Source organism: Diabrotica virgifera, chromosome 7 (genome assembly GCF_917563875.1).
Source record: "Diabrotica virgifera virgifera chromosome 7, PGI_DIABVI_V3a".
Lineage (NCBI taxonomy): Eukaryota > Metazoa > Arthropoda > Insecta > Coleoptera > Chrysomelidae > Diabrotica > Diabrotica virgifera.
In genome coordinates this window covers 170,806,279-170,827,606 of record NC_065449.1, presented here as the reverse complement: position 1 = coordinate 170,827,606, position 21,328 = coordinate 170,806,279, and the positions used below count along the sequence as shown (strand labels likewise).

Below are 21,328 nucleotides of genomic sequence, written 5' to 3'. Positions count from 1 at the left end.
CACAAAAAAAAATCAAGAAGTTTGAGCTTTTTTCGGTGTGGGTGGGTGCAGCTTTACATTAACCTGCACCCCCCACTTTCAACGCGATTTCCTGGTAAACGGTTTGAGCAACAAATTTCGGAATAGAGCAACTAATTAGCACATAAATAGCACTAAATTTATCACAAAAAAAAATCAAGAAGTTTGAGCTTTTTTCGGTGTGGGTGGGTGCAGCTTTACATTAACCTGCACCCCCCCACTTTCAACGCGATTTCCTGGTAAACGGTTTGAGCAACAAAATTCGGAATAGAGCAACTAATTAGCACATAAATAGCACTAAATTTTTTGCCTAGTCCGAACTTTATTCGCGATGGTGGGGGGTGCAGCTTAATATGGGTAAAAGTTACACCATTTTGAGTGTCCGGTTTGGAGGGGGTAGGGGGGAAGATGGGGAGAAGTCGGTAAATTAGTAGTTTTTTTACATTTTTCGTCAATATTTCTAAAACTATGCTTTAGCGTAAACAATGTTCTATACACGAATGTTCTACATGAAATTTAAAACAAAAAAGGTCCTATACATAATTGCTATAAAATCAACGGTTCCAGAGTTACGGAGGGTGAAAGGTGGAGGTTTTCAATACTTTTTATATTAGTTGTTCAATTGATGATGATTTTGGGTGGTGAGGTTGACGTATCTTCAAGGGCTTATCACTAACATACCATTGGCCACTGATATAGCAAATTTTATTTACAAAACACAATTCTGTTAAAGAAAATTTCTTTCATCAGTAATAATATTAAAAATTTGCCCAAACAATATAAAAAGTATCGAAAACCTCCACTTTTCACCCTCCGTAACTCTGGAACCGTTGATTTTATAACAATTATACAGCGTGTCTACTTGAGTTGGAAACATATGGGAAACTTTTTTATTATTAATTTTACGAAAAAAAGTTATTCTTTATAAAAAGTTCTGCATGCCCCAAAACCTAAGATTCAATTATCAGATATCAAATTTTCTCAATATTATACGAGGTATGACAAAAAATATGAATTTCGGCTAAGGGTAAAGTACCTTTATTTCTCTCAATATCGAAAATTCTTATTATGAAAAGTTGTTTGGAAATAAAAACCAAGCTCAAATATGTAATTACATGCTTCTAATTGGAAAAAAATATTTTCCAAATTTTTCTCAAATTTATTGAAACTTCGTTTTTATTCATTACACATACGATAACACTTTTATTATTACTTTTACGAAAAAAAGGTATTCTTTATAAAAATCTCTGTATGTCCTAAGACCGAAGATTCAACCAACAGATATGACATTTTATTAATTTTATACGAGTTATGTCAAAAAATATGAATTTCACTCAAGAGTAAAGTACCTTTATTTTTCACAATATTGAAAACGGTTATTAAAAAAGTTGTTTAGAATTAAAAACTATGTGTCAATATGCAATTACATCCTTCTAATTGAAATACTGTGAAATATAAAGGTGCTATAATATTGAGCGAATTTCATATTTTTTGACACACCTCGTATAAAATTAATAAAAGTTGATATATCATGGTTGTGTCTTAGATTTTAGACCATGCAAAGTTTTTTATGAAGAATAACTTTTTTTCGTAAAATGAATAATAAACGAGTTATGATATTTGTAATAATTAAAAACGATGTTGGGTATCCATAAATTTGAGAAAAATATTTTTTTTTCAATAAGAAGCATGTAATTGCATATTTCATCTTAGTTTTTAATTCCAAACAACTTTTTATCATAAGAATTTTCGATATTGAGAGAAATAAAGGTACTTTACCCTTAGCCGAAATTCATATTTTTTGACATACCTCGTATAATATTGAGAAAATTTGATATCTGATAATTGAATCTTAGGTTTTGGGGCATGCAGAACTTTTTATAAAGAATAACTTTTTTTCGTAAAATTAATAATAAAAAAGTTTCCCATATGTTTCCAACTCAAGTAGACACGCTGTCTATAAGACCTTTTTTGTTTTTAATTTTGTGTAGAACATTGTTTACGCTAAAGCATAGTTTTAGAAATATTGACGAAAAACGTAGAAAAACTACTAATTTACCGACTTCTCCCCCATCTCTCCCCCAAACCGGACGCTCAAAATGGTGTAACTTTTAACTGAACAATATGAACCATAGAGAACAATTTGGTATTGAAGGAAAACTTTTACTTTGGATGTTTGTGTTAGGCCTTTTTTTTTTCTACCAATTATACTATACTACCTCCATAACTTTGAAACCGTTCATTTTAGAAGGATTATACATAGAGCCTTTTTTATTTCAAATTTAATGTAGAACATTTTTGTATAGAAGGTTGTTCATGCTTAACCGCATAGTTTTAGAAATACTGACGAATGACGTAAAAGCTACGAATTTACCAATTTCTCCCCCCTCTCCGACGCTCAAAATTGTGTGCCTTTTTTCTGAACATTATGTGGACTATATAGAACAATTTGGTGTTGGAGGATAACTTTCACTTAGGATGTCTGGGTTTGGATCTAGTTATACCATACTACTATCAAAATCCCTGAAAACACTAAAACTATTCTAGAGTTGGAGAGCAAAAAGATTTTATGAACCTCTGCAATAAAATGAAAAACCTCTACAATATAGTCAAACATTACATTTAGGGCAAATACAATAGAATGAATATATCTTACTATCCAATCTCAAACCTGAACTGTCTAAGGAGAATATTACTAATTACTCTACTATATTGTTTGGAATTCATCACAGAAAATTCTTTAGAATCGTTTATAAGAGATAATTAGCCTGATGCAAGAAGACTATCAACTTTTCCTTATGTGGGTATATGGTACTAGAGCTACAGGCTCCACAGATTATAGGCACTTTGTGTATACTTTTTCTCTTAGTTTTCTTTACTTACTCACTACTTGAAGCATGTAAGTTATTATTTGTCTTTTATGTAGTTTGGGCGTATCTATTTTGTGTCTTTTGGTGTTTCATTGGAAGTTCCCCTCCCTGAAAATTTCCCCAGTTCTACTACTGGCTCAACCTACTATCTAACCTCTGAAAACACTAAAACTATTCTAGAGAGCAAAAATATTTTATGAACCTCTACAGTAAAATGAAAAACCTCAATCTCAAACCTGAACTGCCTGAACAGACTATTACTAATTACCCTACTATATTGTTTGGAATTAATTACAGAAAATTTTTCATAATTTTTTATAATGTATAATGAGCCCAATGCAAGAAGACTATCAACTTTTCCTTATGTGAAGATATGGTACTACAACTACAGGCTCCACACATTGCACTTGGTGTATACGTGTACACTTTTTCTCTTAGTGTATACTTACTCATCACTTGATTCAGTCATGGCGAACTTAATTACACAAACTAAACAGAAACATCCCAAGCATACCGATTTCAATTTGATAATTATAAATTTGTCATGTAAGACATGGAAAAGGTCCAAGTACTCAGTAGAAATTTCCAATGACCCTATATTTATAAAAATGGTTGATATGCCCATAAAAGAGCAGTCATGTTGTGATATAAGTTGCTTATAATTATACTAATCTCTATTGTGGTATATAAAGGACTTTTATTATTACTTTGACCAAATAAAAATAGTTTGTAACTTAAAAATTTGCCAGAAATATTTAGGAATATGTTTTCAGATATAAATATATAATTATGTAAACCCTATTTATAAATTTTCCTCAATTTCCTTGAACTTTGATCATAAACACAAAACTGCATCTCTCCTATCTCATCTGATCTAATATGCATCACTACCAAAGCAGATTTTTTGTTACAACCAAAGGGAACATGTCCATTGCATAATTCAAACAATAAACAAACTTAAGTAACCAGATTAAAAAAATAATGATCCCTCCTTATATACTGTTACTAAAAATTTAGTCCTTATGTCATTATCAGCTGTTTGTGTTTGTTTTTTTTTTCTACTTAAGTAATAATGAAAATTCATTATCATAGTAAAAAAGCAGAATCCTACTAGTCTATAGTTTTTAGTATAAATTAAATATAAAGTAATTCGTTATACAGGAAATTCAACTTCACAATAATTTCAGATGAAACTAACTGTCAATGGAAAGTCCCCTAGTCTAATGCCGCATGATATCCGCTCAAATTGGTGTAGGGACGAAACAAAATATTTTTCAAATCACAAATTACAGCTTTATCACATGAAAATTGTTTATCTAAATTAATAAAACAGTAATTACTAAATTGTATAATGAAACTACCATATGCCGATAAGATATCAAGAAAGTTCAAAAACTGACCTTTGGAAGCTCGAAGACAAGCTCTGTTTACATAGAGATAACATCGTTTATAGCTTGAGCTTTTTTAACACTTCCTTTAATAAAATCACCAATTCAACACATAAAAATAGAAACTAATCCCTAACATTTAACAAATACAGAATGACCTCCAAAATTCAGGTAACGTTGAATTTATATAAGAGCAAATTTGCAATGACACTTGACAGAATGAAGGGGTGATTCGCGAAGGCGATGATCGCGAGATACCGAAAATCTTTAAAATATATCTTATAAATTTTTATAATTTAAATAATTAATGATGAGCTATATCTATTCTCATAAAATTTTCCTAGTTGCCTACAAATGCCCTCTGGAAATATCAAAAACAAGATATTTTGATTTAACATTGATATATCATAATGGTGAAAAATAATTAACAATGAAGTTGGGTAGTTCCCAGATAAACCTCAAATTTAATTATAATAATATAAAAATGTAATTTTTAATTTTATCTCTAACATTATTAAACTAAATAGCCTTAAACTAAAGAACGGAAAGGTTATCAAACAGTTTAACCTTGTAATGTGTGTTGCATATAGCAAAATTTTTTTTTGAATATTAAAGCTCACAGGACTGCAGCACAGGACTGTTTTGTTTTGATACAATTATAAATTTTGATTTTTTCTTACTGTTTGTCTACTATTATTTTATAGAACTTAAAAAAAATTAAAGTTACATGTAATTTATTGTTTTTAATTTCACCTCTGTAACGTAACTAATTTTATAAGATTTATTAATGTTTTATTTACACATTCTGCTAATCAGACATTGTTTTTGTTATATTTTACATGAAAAGAAACTAAAAAAAAACAAAAAATTCCTCCCCGGCGGGGAATCGAACCCCGGTCTCCCGCGTGACAGGCGGGGATACTTACCACTATACTACCGAGGAATATAATTTCTAAGTATTAAAATTGATAATAAGAAAAAGTTGTCTTTTATTTTTATATGGAAGGATTAGAGGCTAAAGCATGTTAAAGCGGCCGCATATGAAATGCCTCCCGAAATAGGATTTCTTACCTGTCGCTAAAATGGTCACATACGAATTGCCTCCCAAGGTTTAAATAAATAATTACATGGTTCTAATCTTTATGTGAAGGTGAGACGTTGCCGCATCTTCGTCTCTTTGTAAATTTTTGTCAAAATTGGTATTTTGTTATTTAATTTATTTTATTTTCAACCTTTATGTATTAAACATTATTGACACTAGGCGGTATTTATAAATTTTAACTAACTTATACATATATAACTAGTTTTATAACTATTATAATATATATTTTATTATAACCATTATTTTTTATAATTAATAATTTAACAAAAAATACATAAACATATTAAGTATTTTATAGATTTATTAAAAATAACATAACAAAAAAACTTATTTGGAAAATAATACAAAATGTGAAAATTTTTCCTAAATTTATATGATACTACTTTGACAAATTCTAATCTATTTATTTTACATTCTCTTAACTCTAAAATTGTTTCATTTAGAATTTTAGAAAATTTATTTTTGCTGTACTTTTCGCAACATTTTTTTTTTTTTGGTGTCGAAACAGAATTAATTTTAATATAGGAATTTATTTGAAATTGTAAAATTAGGTACATCAATAAAATTATTAATGTTAGGATGAGGGCAGCAAAGAAGAATTATAGTTGGAATGAAAACTTTCGCATGGTTTTGTGGTTCTTTGTAAGGATGAAGAGTGCTCAGCCCAAAGATGTGGAGGAAATGTCGAATTTTCAGATATGTAATTATCAACAAGATAATCACAAAACTGGGTGACTCTTTCATCGACTGGTTTAATTTCTGCCAAAGCTATCAAAAAAATCGCTACCATCTTTAGGATGTAAGAATGAAAGACCAAAAATATAAATAAGAAAATGCGTAATTTCGGTTGAGTCAACACCTTCTTTCTGGTATTCTGGAGCTAATCCCAGTGCTTAAACCTTTCTATATCATGCCTGACCCAAATGAAAACAACATCCATGAAGATCTGCTTCAGGAAATCCCATACGAATACCATTATGAATGGAAATTTCAAAGTCTGAAGTTATTACTTTAGGGGATACAGGACAATTAATTTTAAAACATTCTTCTATGATATATTTAAGCGAGATAATATGAAGATGACATTTTATCTTTAAGTAAACAAAAGACAAGAGGAATATAATGTCCATTTTTCAAGCCATGTATACTAAACAATTGAGTGAAAAAACGAGGACAGTATTCAAAAGTTCCATCAAAATATCAATTGGAAACAGTCGAAAGAAAACGAAGATTTGAAAAACATGTTAATATAACAATATGATTACCTTTGTCATTTTTAATTATAAAATTTTCATTTCTATTTGTAATAATAGAAGATGAATCGAGAGCTTTATGAAATTCAGATATATTTTTGGGAAGTTTAATTAAAGAATTTGTGGTTCTAGCATAATATAAATTTTGTCTCACCCTATTGATATCATTGATAGTAAACGTCTCTATATTTGTCTTCTTAAGTTCTTTACAGATGAGCTTTATTGGTTTTTCGCTGAGATCTTCCACGGCTGCTCTTTTTATTGAATTGCTTACGGCTTATCTATTGTAAACTTCGGCAGACAACTTCTCGTGATTATGATCTAATATTGATTCAATTATCGTATTTTAACATCCTTGTGTTTTCACAAAAATGCTTTGTAGGTTTTTTTAGTACATGTCCACCGTTTTACTGTATCTTTGGACAACATTTAAAAAGATTAAAGTAAAAGTACCTATTCATGGAATCGTTAAGAAGATATTATAATCGCAATTGGAATTACCCAGAGAATATAAACAAACAAAAAATTAAGGTAAAGGTACCTATATATTGAATTATAAAATGGAATGATAAATAGGGAAGAGATTAGAATCAGAATTGGAATTACTCAGAAAAGCTGGATATTAGATTGTCGGGTAACAACTTTCTTTTCTAAAAAGAAATGTGTATGTCGTACTGTGAAATATTTATGTGAAACAAATTTTATGTAGGTACACTGCAATAAGAATTAGGAAAATCAAAATAAATAGATACAACCTATTTAAATTATGATTTGGCAACATTCTGTCATTATACAGAGATTAAATAGACAAAATATCAGCCTAAATGATAAACAAAACGGAGGCAATTCGATTGTACCTGGGAGGCATTTCATGTATGAAAATATTTACCTGAAAAAGTGGGAGGCATTTCGATAACCCCGGCTAAAGCGTCGTTCAGGTTCAGACACAGTGCAAACACAGTTCAGACACAGATAAGCAATGTAAGTCACAAGCAGGGTTACCAGCGTGACAGACGGGGATACTTACCACTATACTACCGAGGAATGTAATTTCTAAGTTTTAAAATTGAATAATAAGAAAAAGTTGTCTTTTATTTTTATATGGGGGGATTAGAGGCTAAAGCATGCTAAGGCGTCGTTCAGGTTCAGACACAGTTCAAACACAGTTCAGACACAGATAAGCAATATAAGTCACAGTCACAGCAACTATTATTTAGTTGTGATGATATTTGTGATTTGTTGATGATAGGGCTTTTCATTCACAGTCATTTGTTTCGAGCTTCTGTCAAATGTCGTATAATCCGTGTATATTAATATTATACACAGACTATACAACATATGACAGAAGCTCGAAACAAGTGACAATCGATGAAAAGCCCTATTGAGACGCTGTGATAAGTTGATGTGATTTATCGCGATGTGATTGACCACAACAAGTTGAAGAGGGGAGTATTATGTACACTTTACACCCTTCAATAAAAGATAATGAGTTTTCATGCTAACAAATAGATCCTCTTACCTTCTTCATAACAAAAATATTTGGGTATGTTATACAGGGTATTTACAAAGTTATAACCAATTTTATATGAAAATCGTAAAGTTCAACTCACTGTATAAATAAAACTAAGAAAGAGGTATAACTACACTTATATTCCTTTGCATGTAAGGTGTTGGATATTATTTTTGGTGAATCGTTTAGCATCTTTGCAAATCAAGTGCTTAAAAAGTATTCAAAATAAATGAAATAATAACACAAAATATACCAAGTAATTTTTCATAGGTAATTAAAAATTTTACGTAATTTTTCTTTTATTTTACTTTAAGAAATTCGTAAGGTATTACTTAAGAGACAAAGAGAAACAAGTGAAAAATTTGAAACAGAGGGGTACGTCCGAATAAGGTGTTTTCACAATTTCAAATATTTTGAATGAAAATGAATACTAACCTTACAAAAGCTTTTACAATTAGATAAATAAAATGTATAAAATTAATTCAAAATAAGTCCACAAGTGATTAATTCGTTGTAGAATTTACTATGTAAGTTTAATGACTTCTACCAAATACTATGGACTATAGTCCATAGTATTTGCTTCTACTCTGGGCTAATTAGCAAAATTCATGGAAAAGTTATTTACTAGCAATTTTATTGCTGGAATCGAATTATAAGATCCTATATATTAATAATATAGGAGGTATGCAAAGTCCGCAGATAGTGTGCTACTTTTTTATAAACAAAATGGCGCCGACAAATCATATTTTTTTCAATTATTGCTCTATAACTCCGAAGATTTTAACTTTACAATAAAAACACCCAAATAAAAATTCACCGCAATTAAATTCTGCATAGAGATATGTTTTTCCCGATCTGCTCCGACGAAAATTTTCCTCGGAAAATGCGAGTTTTCCCAACAAAATCTTTAATTTTCAAATAAAGTTTTAGGTAAGTACTTATTAATCAATAATTAAATACCTTAGTGACATCAAAGCTTTCTTGGTATAGATTGTAATGTAATTCCAGAAGCCGGTGAAAATTAAACGAATATTTTAGCAACAATTCAATTATTAATTAACAATATACGATCGCAATAATAACCAAAATAATCATGATACATTGATCAAACTTATAAAGATTATAAAGATGAGATGCTTATTTAATATTTTATCGACAAAATATAAATTTTTAGTTTTCTTGCATAATTTTTAAGTTTTGAAAAAAAATTAGTTATAATACGCTGGTCTAACTAGTAAAGTACAAAGAAATGTTATTTACCAGCAATTTTATTGCTGGAATCGAATTATAAGATCCTATATATTAATAATATATTAACAAATTAATATACATAGTGGGCCAAATAATAGGAGCCACCCCGATATTTGGCAGTATTTATTAGTTTTTAAGAAAATAAAAAAACAGGTCAATTTTTGATCTAAGGGGGACACATTTTTACGATACAAACATCTGTCATTTGTCAACTCCCTCCCTTCCACTTCCCCCACCCCTTATTTTTAAATAGGGAATAGGGGTCGTGTGCTAGCTCATTTGAAAGGTTATTCAATTCTCTATTCAGTAATATCAACATCGACTTAAAAATGTATACAGGGTGTCCAAGAAAAATTATTTTGAATTAAATTAATTGACACAAAAAGAAGAATGTATGTAATTTATTTAACTCAGAACACATTCTACTGCTGACAGAAAGCAGAAAAAAATGTTTTTTGATAAATAGACACTGCTTTTTGCTTAATTTTAAAGTTCAAGCTTCCACCCATCTGCCTCTTGGTAGGTTGAAGGTTGAATATTGAATTTAAGCAACAAACAGTGTTTATTTATTAAATAAACATTGTTTTCTGTTTTTTATCAGCAGTAGAATGTATTCTGAGTTAAATAAATTACATACATTCTTCTTTTTGTGTCAATTAATATAATTTAAAATAATTTTTCTTGGATACCCTGTATAAATTTTTATGTCAATGTTGATATTACTGAATAGAGAATTGAATAACCTTTCAAATGAGCTAGCACACGACCCCTATTCCCTATTTAAAAATAAGGGGTGGGGGAAGTGGAAGGGAGGGAGTTGACAAATGACAGATGTTTTTACCGTAAAAATGTGTCCCCCTTAGATAAAAAATTGACCTGTTTTTTTATTTTCTTAAAATCCAATAAATACTGCCAAATATCGGGGTGGCTCCTTTTATTTGGCCCACTCTGTATATATATATATATATATATATATATATATATATATATATATTATAAGTATTAATAATATATTAACAATATAAGATCCTATATATTAACAATTCAATTGTTAATTAACAATTTACGATCGCAATATAACCAAAATAATCATGATACATTGATCAAACTTATAAAGATTATAAAGCTGAGATGCTCTTTTAATATTTTATCGACAAAATATAAATTTTTCGTTTTCTTGCATAATCTTTAAATTTTGGAAAAAAAAAAATAGATATTAATACGCTGGTCTAATTAGTAGAGTACAAATAAAGGTTATTTACCAGCAATTTTATTGCTGGAATCGAATTATAAGATCCTATATATTAATAATATAGGTATGCAAAGTCCGCAGATAGTGTGCTACTTTTTTTATAAACAAAATGGCGCCGACAAATCGTATTTTTTTCAACTATTGCTCTATAACTCCGAAGATTTTAACTTTACAACAAAAACACCCAAATAAAAATTCACCCCAATTTAATTTTACATAGAGGCATGTTTTTCCCGATTTGCTCCGATGAAAATTTTCCTCGGAAAATGTGGGTTTCCCAACAAAATCTCAAATTTTTAAATAAATTTTTTGGGCAAGTAATTCTTTATCCAATAATTAAATAACTTGGTTAAATAAAAGCTTTCTTGGTATAGATTATAACTGCAGAAGCCGGTGAAAATTGAACGAATACTTTAGCAACAATTCAATTGTTAATTAATAATTTACAGTCGCAATAACAACCAAAATAATCATGAGACATTGATCAAACTTAGAAAGATTATAAAGATGTGATGCCTATTTAATATTTTGTCGACAAAGTATAAATTTTTCATTTTTTTGCATAATCTTTAAATGTTTTAAAAAATAGTTATAAACAAATTAACATTTGTCAGAAGTTGTTTATTATATTATAATTTTAAAAAATACTTAAAATACGTATTTCAAAGGTCTTGAAAATGATTGCTATAAATTTTTTTCCAACAATTTGCAAAAAAGTTATGAAACAGCAAAGTAAACATACGATTACTCCGTTGTTTATAAATTGTTTTAATTGTTTCAAAGCTTAAAAGTGAGTTTATGGTACAAACTAATTACTCTAAAAAAATATCAAACATTAGTTCAATGGTTATATTTTAATCAAAGATTAAAAATGTTTTTTTTGTAATTTTTAGCGCGAAAGTAGGATTGATAGAGAGCCGGAGCTAAAATGTTCACTCGAAGCGACTGACACGCTTTAAACTCGCGCGAGTTGTGTATGTGGACGGGTTATAATACATAATTTTATTTATTAACTACTGTACGTCGCGCGGCGGTCGTCGCTTCGAGTGAAAATTTTAGCTACGGTACTGTATTAGTCTACTTTCGCGCGTGTAAATTACAAAAAAAAAAAAAAATTATAATCTTTAATTAAAATATAACCATTAAACTAATAATCGATATTTTTTTGTAAGTAATTAGCTTGTACTTTAAACTCACTTTTACGCTTTGAAAGAATAAAAAAAAATATAAACAACGTAGTCATCGTATGTTTACTTTGCTGTTTAATAACTTTTTTGCAAATGGTTGCAAAAAAGTTTTAAAGCAATCATTTTCAAGATCTTTGAAATACGCAATTTACCTATTTTTTAAAATTATCATATAATAAAAACTTTCTGAGAAACGTTAATTTGTTTATAACTATTTTTTTTAAACATTTAAAGATTATTTAAAAAAATTAAAAATTTATATTTTGTCGACAAAATATTAAATAGGCATCTTTATAAGATTTAATAAATAAATAAATCTTTATAAGATTTCAAAGTTTGATCAGTGTATCATAATTTGTTTGGTTATTATTGCGACCGTAAATTATTAATTAACAATTGAATTGTTGCTAAAATATTCGTTTAATTTTCACCGGCTTCTGGAACTATAATCTAAACCAAGAAAGCTTTTATGTCACCGAGTTATTTAATTATTGGTAGATAATTACTTATCTAAACCTCTAAAACTTTATTTGAAATTTAAAGATTTTGTTGGGAAAACCCCCATTTTCCGAGGAAAATTTTCGTCGGAGCAGATCGTGAAAAACATGTCTTTATGCAGAATTTAATTTCGGTGAATTTTTATTAGGGTGTTTTTGGTGTAAAGTTAAAATGTTTAGAGTTATGGAGAAAAAATTGAAAAAAACACGATTTGTCGGCGCCATTTTGTTTTTAAAAAAGTAGCACACTATCTGCGGACTTTGCATACCTATATTATTAATATAAATAATCATAAGCTTCGATTCCAGCAATAAAATTGCTGGTAAATAACTTTTCCCAAAAATGGCCTATTCTCCGATAATCAGCCCAGACTATTCGTTTTTCTCAACTAAACCATTTTATCACTTGTACCTCTTAGCATCTAATCCCCTGCTCAATTAATGTAATAGAAATTTATAGGTGTGAATCCCGCGTACCAAAAAAAGTTGATTAATAGCAAGCTGAAAATTTGTTAATAGCTTAACGGTGTCTAGTCGAACACACTTTGATGTACGGGAACACTGGAACAGGGGAAGTTTAAATTGTAGAACAGTTTAAAAATTTGGAACGTCAGATTACGAAAACGTCCCATGTATCTACCTATTTGGTCGGAGAGAACATCCAATTGATTTGTTACCCTTTCAATAAACTCTCATGCAAAAATCAGACTACTATTACTAACCAACATGATTGTTGTCATTTATGACATGTTCTTCGTGTTCCACTCATTAAAATGCAAAGTTGGTGATAAACACCAGTTTTATTTTTGCATGAGAATTTAATGCAATGGTCACGAATCAATTGTAATTAAGTTCTGTCCGACAAAATACATGGAACGTTTTCGTAGTCTGACGTTCCAAATTTTTAACCTGTTCTAAAAAACTTCCCCTGTTCCAGTGTTCCCATAGATCAAAGTTTGTCCGACTAGACGGGTCGCCCCCAAAATCGATAATGCCTAACTTCACGCGCAACTATGATATGAGAATCATAAAAAAAATATGCATTGAAATCCAGATCGCGTAATTTTTTGAGCATTATAAAGTGAATAGAAAGAGATAGGCATATTTTTTTTGTAATTCCATTTTCAATTTATCCTGCACTTCTCGTAGACTTATTTTCGTATTAAGGTGGAGTCGTTATATAGTCCAGGGTAATAAGGATTTTCTCAGGACACTTAAAGATCCAGGTAGCTGACTACTTTTTTAGTTATTGTAGACCTATAGGAAGAAAACCTACCTGTTTCCTGCCTAGAGTTCGCGATTTTTTCGATTTCTTGCACCCTATTCAAAAGCTAAACAGTTGACATAAAACTACAAACTTTAATTTTTTAGTACATTGAAAAACCTTTTGTTTGATTTTTGAAAGTTAAAAAGTTAATTTGTTGCTTCACAAATTGCAAAACAAATGAAAATCGATATTTGTTAATAACTTTTACTAAATTTAACTTAGAATTTTCAGGTTTCACCCAAAGTTGGTTATTTTGGTACTTAACAAACCCTCAAAATTTGAGACCCATCCATTAATTAGTTTAAAAGTTATTATATTTGTTTATCCCAGAGACATTTATAGTCTGTTCGCTAAACTCAGACGCAACTGGCTAGATATTTTAGTCGGTAATTTTTTTGTTTTTTGCCAATTTTGCAAAAATTGGCAAAAAATGGCATACTGACTATTTAGTAATTATTAACTATTTAGTAATTATTTTTTGCCAATTTTACTAAAATTGGCAAAATTACCGACTAAAATATCTAGCCAGTTTCGTCTGAGTTTAGCGAACAGACTATATTTGCCATAACATAAGACAGAAAATAATAAACATTGGGCAATTCTGAGTATGCCAAACGAAAGAAGAAGACTGATAGTATCAAAATGTATTAAAAAAAGATGAAAAAATTAATCAATATAATCAAAAATCCTAATGCCAAATTTTTAAAATTTTGTAGTTTATAAACATTTAGAATAACTTGACAAATATGGTCCGTAGGAACAATCTTTTTATATATTCGGAAAGCTAGTATTTTAACACGAATTTTCATATAAAAAAATTTAGCCCGGGTTCATTAGGGACAAAGTTAGCCATTTGTTTTTTTTAATTCACAGCTAATTTGTTTATATTAATTAAGGATTTTCATTGATGCCATTTTAAATAATATTATTTGTATTTTTTGTTAAAAAATTTGCACAAACATTGTATATTCACAGCACACTCTATGATTTTTCAAAAATACCGAAAAATACCGAATTCAAAAATACGAATCCACCGAGTTAAAATACCGAAAAAGCAATTTCAAACTAATACAATTTTTTGTATCTCCGGATCAACTCAATGGATTTTCATCTTTCTTTTTTAATTTGTATGTAATTTCTACGTACATTACAAATATGCAATTTGTTTATAAATTTATTTATTAATAATCAGTCTAATTTGTTTAAACAATTCTTGAAAAAATATTTTTTTACAAAAATCTTTTTTTTAATCATAGTATCATTAATGATCATACAAAACGTTAAAGTTCACTTTAATAAATAAATTATTTATATTAGATAAATATTTATTGAAGATAATTTATTTATTAAAGTATAACTTAACTTTTTCTATGATTAATAATGATAGTCTGATTAAAAACATGGATTTTTGGGGAAAAATTATTTATTCAAAAATTGTTTAAACAAATTAGATTATTTATTAACTAATAAATGTCAAATTGCAAATAGACAAATTACATATTTGTAATGTACAGAAAAATTACATACAAATTAAAAAAAGAAAGATGAAAATATATTCAGTAGATCCCGAGATATAGATAATGATAGTAGTTTTAAGTTGCCTTTTTTAGTTTTTGAACTCGTGCATTTGTCGGCTCCCAGCTCCCCCTTCACTTACCACGACTAGTCATCAACTGAACACATTTTTAAAAATTCGTGTAGAATACCAACTTTTCGAATATGTAAAATGGTTTTTTCTACGGACAATATTTTTAAAGTTGTTCTAAATGTTTATAAACTATAAAATTTCAAAAATTTGGCATTACTATTTTTGACTATATTAGATAATTTTTTTATTTTTTTAAGTACATTTTGATAGTATCACTTTTCTACTTTCATTTGACATACGCAGAATTGCCTTATCTTCATTATTTTCTGTCTTATGTTATTGCAAAATAAAGGTCTCTGGGATAAACAAGTAGAATAATTTTTAAACTAATTAATGGATCGGTCTCAAATTTTAAGAGTTTGTTAAGTACTCCAATACACAACTTTGGGTGAAACCCTAAAGTTCTAAAGTAGTTTTAGTAAAAGTTATTAACAAATAACGATTTTCACTTATTTTGCAGTTTGCGTAGCAGCAAATTAACTTTTTAACTTTCAAAAATCGGCATTTTGAAGGTTTTTTAATGTTCTAAAAAAATTAAATTTTGTAGTTTTATGTCAACTGTTTAGCTTTTTAGTCCATTCTTTCACGGTTTTTGCTCTAAATTTTAAAGAACCGCTTGGATTGACATGAAATTTGACATACGTATAGCTTACATGTCAAAGAAAAAAAGTGATATTGTGCCGATGTGTGCTTTTGCCCTGGGGGTAACTTTCACCCCCTCTTGGGGGTGAAAGAATATATGTCCAAAATAAGTCCGGAAATGGGTAAACTGACTAATTTTAAGTAACTTTTGTTCTATAGAGCTTTTTCGCCAAGTCAACGCTTTTCGAGTTATTTGCAAGTGAATATGTTCATTTTTCAACAAAATAACCACATTTTTAGACGGTTTTTCGCAAATAACTCAAAAAGTAAGTATTTTGTCGAAAAAAACGTTCTTAGCAAAAATATAGCCTATAAAAAAGTAAAAAAAAAATGCTGTACGCGTTAGGTCTCTGGATCTCGTAGAACCAGAGTTATAGCTAGACTTAGGCAAATATGCAAATAAAAAGGTATGAAATATGCGAATAAATATGCAGTATTTTACCCAAAAATATGCACGTTTATATAGAAAATATGCATGTAATTAAAAAAAATATTTACAGTATTTTTTTACAAACATACTTACAATATCTCCACATGGTGTATTAATTAACATGTATATATTTTACTGACTAAGCTAATTATTAAATATTTCAGTATTTAAGTATTTTAAATAATTGATATTATTTCGAAGTGTGGTAACAATAAATCATTACCAAATACTGTTCAAAATTTTCTAACAAATACTTATGGCTTCTATCTGATTACATAGAAAAGCTTCTTTCGAGATTAACTGATGTAATTGGGGCATTGTTCAAATTTACGATAATAGTTGGTTCTAAATTAAGTGCTTCGAAAAATATCCCCGCTAGTACTTGAACCATTTGAGAAAGAATCTGGTAATAACCACTGTTTTTTTCCATGGTTGCTTTAAATTTTTGAAAAATTTCCTATCCAATATGTTTTACTTTTAACGTTTTAAAACAATGATTCAAATTCTTTTATGTAGTTAAAATGTACTGTCTAACAATGATAATTATTTGGAGGATTCTAATTGAGTAATAGTCTTCTGAACAAAACAATAGTTTGATTTTATGAATGACACCACGACACTGAACTGTTTATTTGCGGCATTTTCAAAGCACAATAATTATTCACAATTACGAAGACACGTGTTCACGGCTTATTTTACAACAAAAGCGAAATGAGCCGTCAGAATAAAAATTTTTACCTAGAGATATAAACTGGCTGATTTTGGAACCTTTGTAACCAAAACGTGACAAAACTGTGTACATATAATAAGCCGCTCTTTTATTAGTTACTACATTCAGGTACCCAAAATTTGAATATGTACCAAGAGATTATAAAACAAAATTAAATATTGAGATTTCCAAGCTACTTGTTACAGTAATATAAAAATATATGTACAGTTAAAACCAAAATTTAAAATTATATGCACTTTATGCACACATATAAAAATATGCAAAATTGGAAATTTTTGCATTTTTTATGCATTATATGCAAAATATGCAATTTGCATATTTGCCTAAGTCTAGTTATAGCCAATGAAAAATAGATTCATATTCACCAAATTTCAAATAGAATATTTCGACGTGAAATATCCAAAAAATTAAGCACTTTTTGGGGAAAATCCATTATAACTTTTTTAAAGTGTTTAAAAAAAGCTGTATTTCTGTTTTTAGAAAAAGTTTCTAGCATTAAATTTAAGCAAGTTACGCTCAAAATAAAGGTGGTTCCTTTTGTTTTTGCAAAAAAAAATCGGGAAGACCACCCCCTAATTAGCAACTTAAATGAAATGAATCGTTACCGCTCCACAAATTATTAACTTATGTTGTGTTTATATGATCTGTAAGTTTCATCGATTCAAAGTGCTTATTTTTGAAAAAAATTGGTTTCAAAGTAAAATTTTTAAAAATTTAAATTTTGAAAAATATGCTTTTTTTTTCAAAATAACTTAAAAATTGTTAGAGATACCAAAAATCTCGAAAAACAAAAAAGTCGACTTTCTTTTCTGAATATCATGTATTTTTTTGTTTTTCTGTTAGACAAAAATTGATTAAGATTTGGTGTTTCTAAATTTGCATACATTCGTGATCAGTGACTCCTTCAACCCCTTTTAACTACAGCCCTTTCAATAATAAGGACTTTGAACCGATGAAACTTACAGATCATATAAACAATATATACACGAGTCAAGAAACTGGTGAAGTCGCAACGATTAAGTTCATTTAAGATACTAATTAGGGGGTGGTTTTCTCAATTTTTTTACCAAAACCAAAAGGGAATAACTTTATTTCGAGCGTAACTTGTTTAATTTTAATGCTAGAATTTTTTTTATAAAACAAAAATGAAGCTTTTTTTAAACACTTTAAATAAGTTGTAATGAGTTTTCCCCGAAATGTGCTTTATTTTTGGTTATTTCACGTTAAAGTATTCCATTTGGAATTTGACGAATATGAACCTGTTTTTCATTAGCTATAACTCTACTTCTACTAGGTGTAGAGACGTGGTATATACACCATTTTTCAAATTTTTTACAGGCTATATTTTTGCTAAGAATGTTTTTTCGACAAAATACTTACTATTTGAGTTATTTGCGAAAAACCGTCTAAAAGCTTGGTTATTTTATATTCACTGCCAAATAACTCGAAAAGTTGACTTAGTGAAAAAACTCTATAGAACAAAAGTTACTTAAAATTAGCCATTTTATCCGTTTCCTGACTTTCTTTGGACGAATATTTTTTCACCCCCAAGAGGGGTTAAAAACCACCCCCAGGGCAAAATCACATATCGGCACAATATCACTTTTTTTCTTTGACTTGTTAGCTATGTGTATGCCAAATTTCATGTCAATCCAAGCGGTTCTTTAAAATTTAGAGGTTTTGCAATATTTTACCGTTAAAGAACGGACTATTTGAATGGGATGCAAAAAATCGAAAAATCGCCATTTTTGCACTAAATTGTTAATAATTAAAAACGAGCGCGAACTTTAGGCAGGAAACAGGTAGGTTTTGTTCCTATAGGTCTACAATAATAACTAAAAAAGTAGTCAGCTACCTGGATCTTTGAGTGTCCCGAACATAGTCTATTTCCAGCTTATTACCCTGGTCTAATATGTTTTGGACGGACGGCGCCCGACTACACACCGTTAAGCTATTATCAGCTTTCTTTTGGTACGCGGGATCCAGGTCTAGTACCTAGGTACACAGTTGTGCACCTTCATTCACAAAAATTGAAACTAATAGATGATGATAATATTCATTATATTACTTACATAACTAAATGAAATAAATAATTTTCTAGATAATTCAATACAGGGCATAGGCGTAACCAGGATGATCCTAAGGGGGGGGGGGTTACAACTACTGGAAGGTCTCTGAGGGCTATGGTGTTAAGCGTATAGAGCTCAAAGTGCATCCCAATGGGGGGGGGGTTATAAGCCCCAAAACACCCCCTGGTTACGCCTATGTTACAGGGCCCCCGCAAGGCTGAGCGGCGCCCGCGTGCGGCATATATTTTAGCGCCCTTTAAATTTACTATATCCACTTATGAAATAAATCTATATTTTTTTTATTTTTTACTCAAATTTTGTTGTAACTGATTTGCCGATGATAACCGATACCTTAAATCTCAATAGGGCTTTTCATCGATTGTCATTTGTTTCGAGCTTCTGTCATATGTTGTATAATCTATGTATAATATACTACATTCGCTCTCGCGAGATTTTTTTTGACACATTCGGAATAGGAAACATACAACATAAAAATTCCTACCTCACACTATTAACTGCTAAAATCAACTCAAATCAACTTAATCTTTCATTAAAAAAGAAGAATTATTAGAAATAGTGGCAGTCAGTGTCTACTAACCTCATAAAATTTTGTGAAGTTTATTTCTACAAAATATTTTTATTTTGTACAATAAATAATTTTCTCATTTGTTATCAATACATTATAATGGTATAAATAAATAAATATTGATTTGCGTAAGGTTAATGTTATTTTATGGCTGTTTACTATTAATAATACTGGATATGAGCAGGTGCCTTGGTTGTGTAGTAATTTCAAATCTCACTTCTGACAACTGAATTTCCCAAAAAAGAAATTACTAACGTCAGTGTCAAAGTGAATCACGATAGAGCGAATTCAGTATATTAATATATACGGATTATACGACATGTGACAGAAGCTCGAAACAAATGACTGTGAATGAAAAGCCCTATTGAGTTAAATGGGTGTTTTTCTAGATTTGACTGCAGCAAATTCTTTTATAATATCTTCAAAGTCAATTTTATTGACGAGCTCTTGCTATATAGCATATATGCTATATATAGCATATATGCTATATATATAGCATATAGGGGAAAGGCGGGCAAAACGGGGTAGCTGCCTAAAACGGGGTACCCCCTTTTTTTTTCAATATCACTTGCTCCATCTGTACGACGTTAATGAAATTATATTATAGACGCCTGTTTACGCCTTCTGTCATAAAGCAGATATAATTAACTGTTAGTCGATTGTTGTGAAGAGTATGTGCGTTTTTAGTTAACCAAGTTATAATATCACCCGAAAAATAATCCATCGTTAGTATTACTAAAACAATTTATTATTTAATATCATTATGTACTTCCAACTAACAGTGAATGTGTTATAGAGTATTCGTTTGTCATTATGTTAAAAAATACAAACTTGTAATAATTTAGACAGGTCATAATCTCAAAATCTGCTCTTTGGGCAAAATGGGGGTACCAATAGTTAGGGTAAAATGGGGTAACCTTTTTACCATACCTAGTGGTAGTCTTTACCTTTTTACCATACCAAGTAAGACAGCCGATGATCAAACCAAATCACAGACGAGTAAGAAATCGCAATTGAATAAAACTAAAACAGTAGAGTCAGATTCAAAAGGCGAAGATAGTGACACTGACTGGTACTGCGGAAACTTTTATTCAAGTTCCCCAGAAGGATGGATAAGCTGATCCAGTTGCCTTAAATAGGCTAAAAATTCATGTGCAGGCAGGTGTAGAAGATGAGGATGATGAAGTAGTACTTGCATGCGAATTTTGTCAATATAGGCTTTTCTTGGTTTCAATTTGGTACCCCATTTTACCCTATACGACGGGTATAATGGGGCAATTTACATTAGTTTCTCTTTTTTCATATAATAAAAAGAACTTTGACTTTTTTTAATTTAAATTATATTAATAAATAGTTACTACTATAACAATGATATTTGTCTTATTTTAAGACCTTAAAAAATACAGACTTTTTTTAAATTCCAATTTAAACCTTAAGTACCCCATTTTGCCCGCCTTTCCCCTATGCTATATATAGCATATATGCTATATATTGCCAAACCACATAATCTTTCCTCTGCCATAGTAGACCTCAAATAATATTTGATTAAATTTAATTTTGGAAATCATTTCTCACAGAAGCAACAGACACAGTTAAAGTGAAAGGGGTTCTTGATGAAATAGTGATAT

The 21,328-nt window shown here is 29.5% G+C and overlaps 1 protein-coding gene and 1 non-coding gene across 3 annotated transcripts in view; both read right to left on the bottom strand.

Annotated features, from left to right (window-relative positions):
• Positions 1–4,503, bottom strand: part of LOC114339214 (delta-1-pyrroline-5-carboxylate dehydrogenase, mitochondrial) — a 201,250-nt gene extending 196,747 nt beyond the window's left edge. The window contains exon 1 of one of the 2 annotated variants that reach the window (XM_028289835.2): positions 4,289–4,503. In XM_028289835.2, coding sequence (XP_028145636.1) covers positions 4,289–4,332 — 44 coding nt within the window. In that variant the 5' untranslated portion in view covers positions 4,333–4,503. Of the gene's footprint in view, positions 1–3,337; positions 3,373–4,288 lie in introns of those variants that run through there. The other variant, XM_028289834.2, reaches the window with a different exon arrangement.
• A 644-nt stretch (positions 4,504–5,147) lies between these two features.
• On the bottom strand, positions 5,148–5,219 carry Trnad-guc (transfer RNA aspartic acid (anticodon GUC)). Its single transcript has one exon. It is a non-coding gene; the product is annotated as a tRNA-Asp (tRNA).
• Between the last annotated feature and the right edge of the window lie 16,109 nt (positions 5,220–21,328).